The sequence below is a fragment of the Pteropus vampyrus genome, unplaced genomic scaffold (genome assembly GCF_000151845.1).
Source record: "Pteropus vampyrus isolate Shadow unplaced genomic scaffold, Pvam_2.0 Scaffold158, whole genome shotgun sequence".
Taxonomy (NCBI): Eukaryota; Metazoa; Chordata; class Mammalia; order Chiroptera; family Pteropodidae; genus Pteropus; species Pteropus vampyrus.
The window spans coordinates 2024128-2029153 of NW_011888939.1; the positions used below are offsets into that span (position 1 = coordinate 2024128).

The 5026-nt window shown below is 41.2% G+C and overlaps 1 protein-coding gene and 1 pseudogene across 1 annotated transcript in view; both read right to left on the reverse strand.

Moving 5' to 3' along the window:
* Positions 1-1297: 1297 nt before the first annotated feature.
* LOC111745619 lies at positions 1298-1416 on the reverse strand (annotated as a pseudogene).
* Positions 1417-2377: 961 nt separating this feature from the next.
* Positions 2378-5026, reverse strand: part of EXOSC2 (exosome component 2) — an 11458-nt gene continuing 8809 nt past the window's right edge. Inside the window, exons 7-8 of the mRNA XM_023536561.1 lie at positions 4195-4323; positions 2378-3651 (exon numbers count right to left, since the gene is read on the reverse strand). Of these exons, the coding sequence (XP_023392329.1) occupies positions 3571-3651; positions 4195-4323 (210 nt within the window). The 3' untranslated portion in view covers positions 2378-3570. The remainder of the gene's footprint in view (positions 3652-4194; positions 4324-5026) is intronic.

Sequence of the window (5026 nt, forward strand, 5' to 3'; positions counted from 1 at the left end):
CTTTGGGGCATCAGGAGCCTCACTCAATTAAAGAAACAGCATTTGTTTAACGCCTCTCCAAGGCTAAGCCAGGCGCGATCATAAGATGCTTGAGCGGAACCTTTACAATTAAACGACCTCATTTCACAGGATGTATATGTATCCACATGAAAACATCCTCGTGTTAGCTGAGAAAATGCCCAGGTGGCTAGCAGGCCTACGGAGCTGGCAAGTAACTCAGACGCAAACCCACACCTGACGGAACCCACCTTCTGCAACTAAAAATCACCCTGGTTCCCTATTCTTTACTCTCCGTATCTCCCCCAGAGCGATGCATCTACATGACCAGGATGTACCCATTCCTGAGGGGATCCACTCATTACAGCGCCTACTCTACACCACAGTTATGCTTTTCATAAATTGTATCATCGCATTTAATCCTAACTATAGCCCAATGCAATATATACTATTTTCTATCATACAGTTGGGAAAATATTCAGAAACGTGACTTACTCAAGGTCACTTGCTTAGTATGTGACAAAGTCAGGGTTTGAATCTAGATTGATGTTGCACCAAAGCCCATTGTTTTTTCACTGTACCATTCATTATCAAGTAACTGTTGGCCTAATGTTAGACAACCGATTTTTTAATAAGTTCTGATATTAGGGGGAAAACCACAGCTGCATTATAGGTCTCGTACATTGTTATCTAATGTTATGTATTTTGGAAATATTTCTGCTGGATTGGGAAATGTTTTTATGTGAGCTTCAAAAAGAAATAGTCACCTGGCGGAAACAAATGTGAAGCATATGAAAATTTGTGCCCGAATTCAGAACTGATGTTATATTCAGATGTTAATTGGTTTAGCTTCGCCCTCACAAAACAATCTGGCTGACAAACTTATCCTGGCTTGTAAGTCACTCTTAAAACTTCAACAGCCTTGTTCCTTTACCCCTTATCTTATCCTGATTACTGCCCAAATTTTTCTTTTTGGAAACTTGCTTTTTTATTTCTATTCACGTTTTCATTGTTTTCTGCTCATCTTCATTCTTCATTCTCTAGTTTAGCTTAAAATCGAGCAATCAAATCAGAAACTCTAATATACATATTTGATAAGCAGTTATTGTGCCAAGCACTCCTCTGCGGGCACACACAACTCATACTTGTCCTCCCAGAGCACACAGGGAGTGACAGGAAATGAGCTAAATGAGTAACAGTCCAAGGTATGTTTCAGTGCTGGAAATAAAATTTCTGGACCCATATCCATTCACAGCAAGTCCAACCCATTCTCCGAAGGATTGTTCTTTTTAATTTTTTATGCCTACAGCATCTGATATTCCTAGGTGGTCACCCATCCAAGTACTAACCAGGCCCGACCCTGCTTAGCTTCTGAGATCAGACAAGATCGGGCACGTTCAGGGTGGCATGGCCATAGACTGAAGGATTGCTTGATACCTCTCTAGAGCTGAGACCTATTTCACAGTTGCAAATAGGTTTCATCCAGTCACTTTAATTCTCTGAATTGCTTTCCTCACTTACAAGTGGGGGTCATACCTGCCAACTTTACAAGGTTATCATGAGGATCAAATGAGATCTTGTTTGGTTTTCACAATTAAAGGTTGAAATTATGCTTCATGGAACTGAGTATAGAGGCCACTCGATCCGAACACTTATCCCAAATCTCTATTTTTTTACTTCCACCATTTTCTAATTTCAGGTGAGCCCACGCCCAGACTATATTTCTGGAAATGCACTATTCTTTATTACTCCCTGTATAACACTGTAGAATACTTTTGAGGACTTAAACTAGAATCCAGAGCCCAGCATATGCCTGAGTCAGAATTGTTTCCAAATATTGAGTAAATCCCTTATGTCATTATTCTTTTCATTAGTGACTCATTTCAGTCTAATTTTGTCCTTTTATGAAGCAAAACAACCCACCAAGTTGCTAAAGGGATTCAGTACTAGTGTAATTGAACTGTCCTTATTCCATTCAGTTCATTCCATTTTTTTACCTGCTGGAATACACTTAACAAGGGCGCCCTCTAGTGGGCCAAAGAAACTAATCATTGAAAGGTGTTTTCAAACCTGTTATTGCCACTTAGTAGGCACCACCATTCAGCAGATGCTGAATGGACAGCATAGGTTGGCAGCTTGGGAGAGACCACGTGAGAAGGATAACTTTCAACAAGCTTACATAGGACCCTGGTCAAAAGCAAACCAAACCAGGGATTCAGGCTCCCACCCTTTCCCATTCCCTTCTCTCAAGAGGTACATGGCCTGCCATGTGTTCTTGAAAATATGGCAGGTTAACAAATCTAAAATTGCAACATAGCCTACAGAATATTCAGTTGTCTGCTGAAACACCTCAAAATGGCTGATACATTTGGGACAGAAAAAGAGTGAGAAAAAATTGTCTATTGAGTAACATTAAAAAGAATTAACACCATTTAACAAAAAAGCCAAGTTATACTGCAAAATTGTCAAATGCAGTGTTCAGCGTTACGACCATTGAAACTGTCCTAGGTTTAAACTTTACTAGGTGACTTAAGTAGAGCAGAAGAATTTAGCCCTCCTTTGACTGTACTCAGCTCCCAAGTATTACAGAGAACGCAAGAACAGAAAGTGATGTTAACGCCGCATTTGTGAATGTATAAAAAAGTTCACCACGTATGAAATAAAAATTGTACTTCATAGAGTGCCTTTAAATTTTTTTCCCAAAACCTGTATCAGGGCACCATTTTTTAGACATCAGAAAAACCAATGCATAGGGATTCTGGCATTTCTCAGTGTGAACTTCAGCATCTTGGTTTTATCTTTTAACCCTGAATTATTCAAAAGTTAATGCATTTACTACTTCAATTATAGGAAGAAACCAGTTTTCTTTTCCCATCTCCAATTTTCCTTTGATTTCATGTTTATCAGACCACCCAAAACATTCATTCTATTATAATAATTCAGCTACTTACAAATCACCTTCAAAGTCAGGACAGATTAAGGCAGCCTGGTACGGATATACCTGAATCTGTCACTAGAAGGAACATGCAATGGGAAAGACAATTCCAGCCAAACAAAAGTCTGTTTCGTTAACTATGCTTCCATTTGACTGGTGGGTTAACTTTACCAATTATATTTTCAATGTCGTCCTTGTGCTGTAGAGGAGGTGGGAATGGAAGCCAAAGCAGACAATTTGGGGGTCAGGGAGGCCATGTTTTTTATAGGGGCAATTTCACGGGGGCATTGTGCCTCGTGAATCGATGGTGAATAGAAGACAAAAGATTCTCCGTTTTATTCCAGGATGGGAGTCCACTTGGCTGGAACACTGTGAGCTTTTAAAGACCCCAAACCACCCCAGTGCTGGGGATCTGCAGGCAGCCCAAGGGGCCAGCGGCGCAGTTCACCTCTCCCAGGCTTTGCCTTCAAAAGTAAGAAAGGTCTGTGGGCTGGAGGCAGTCTGACATAGGTCTCGTGATGAGTTTTCCCATCCTGGGTCTTTGCTGAGCCGCACATAGGGACCACAAATCAGATTCTTCCTTTGCAGGAAACCACTCCAGACAGGTACACACGGTCCTGTCCTCCACATGCTTCTCTCTATCCCTCCTGTTCTAAAAGTCTCTGGCGAGTTTCCATCACAATTTCCTCCATTATTTCTGGCTTTAAGATGTCTTTAATCTGAAAAAGAAAGGAAAAGGCATTTGTTCAGAAAAGAAACCAAACAAAAGCAGACCATCAAGCAAAGCCAAATGCAGATACCAAGCCTGATTAACATACACCTTCTATATGCCTTTCATTGTTCAGAGGCTAAGGATTAGAAGGCATGATCTGCTAGAACCAGCTTAACAAATCAGCAAGGTTCTCTAGGGTGTAGCTGACAAGAACAAAGGTATTATTCTGGCATTCTCTAAAAAGAGAGCTGAAATTGGAATGGGCAGGATGAAGTCCAGAGGGTCACTGTCATACACTAGTCCACCTGACACCTTTATCCCCCGCAAACCTTCACACTAACACAAGACGTTGAGAATATTACAAGTATCTTTGGGAGAGATCTACCAGATGCTCATTAAAGCTGTCCACCAGATCAGCCCCTACCAATGGACATGGAAAAGGTATCTGGGAGATGTGCTTGCCATCCCTGGGAAACCCTAGAGCAAACCGATAAATGTGCGATGCCTGCTCACAGCTCGGTGAGGAAAAGGGAAGCCCTGGGCAGGGTACCTGATGTGGAAGGGACGCCTCATAGCAGTACAGGATGCTGGTATCGTACAGCATCATCCTCTGAGTTACCAGCGAGACGATACAGTTCCGAAGCCGGGAGATCACCTCTCGATCAGCAAGAGAGACAGGCTACCGGGGGTGCAAAGGAAAAGGGGAGGGAAATATACATAAACAGGACCAAAAAGGAAATGAACGGTCGCAGGAAACCACAGAAATCATTTATACTAGTCAGCATGCTCTGGGACTCCAAACCAAAGAAACAACTAACCCCAAGGGAGATTAAAAAGGGTGGCTTCTTCAGTGGCATGTTGGTTACTGCCCACAACTCTGCCATCAGTCACCGACCTCATCTTCTCAGCAAGAGAAGACAATACTAATGTTCCTGACACACTCCAGTGGGAAATCAAACTAACTCAGAAAAGGGGAAGGAATTAAGTTCAAACTGGCAGTTACAAACAGTCGCGGGCATGTAAAGCACGGCACAGGGAACAGAATCAATAATAGTGTAATAACTGTGTATGGTGTCAGATGGTACTAGACTTATTGGGGGGATGACTTTGTAAGTTACATAAATGTCTAATCACCATGCTGTACACCTAAAACTAATATCATATTGAATGCCAACTTTAACTGAAAAATACAAATTAAAAACAAATCGTTAGAATACCTACAACATGATTTAATTTATATAAATATTGGAAATACAGATTTTAAAAATATTTAGAAACATTCGTGATAAAACTTTTTTAAAAAGGAATGCTTCTCATCTGGAAGTAAGACTGTAATCGGAGACGTCAAGTTACTGTTTCTTAAGCCTGGCTGTGAGGACATG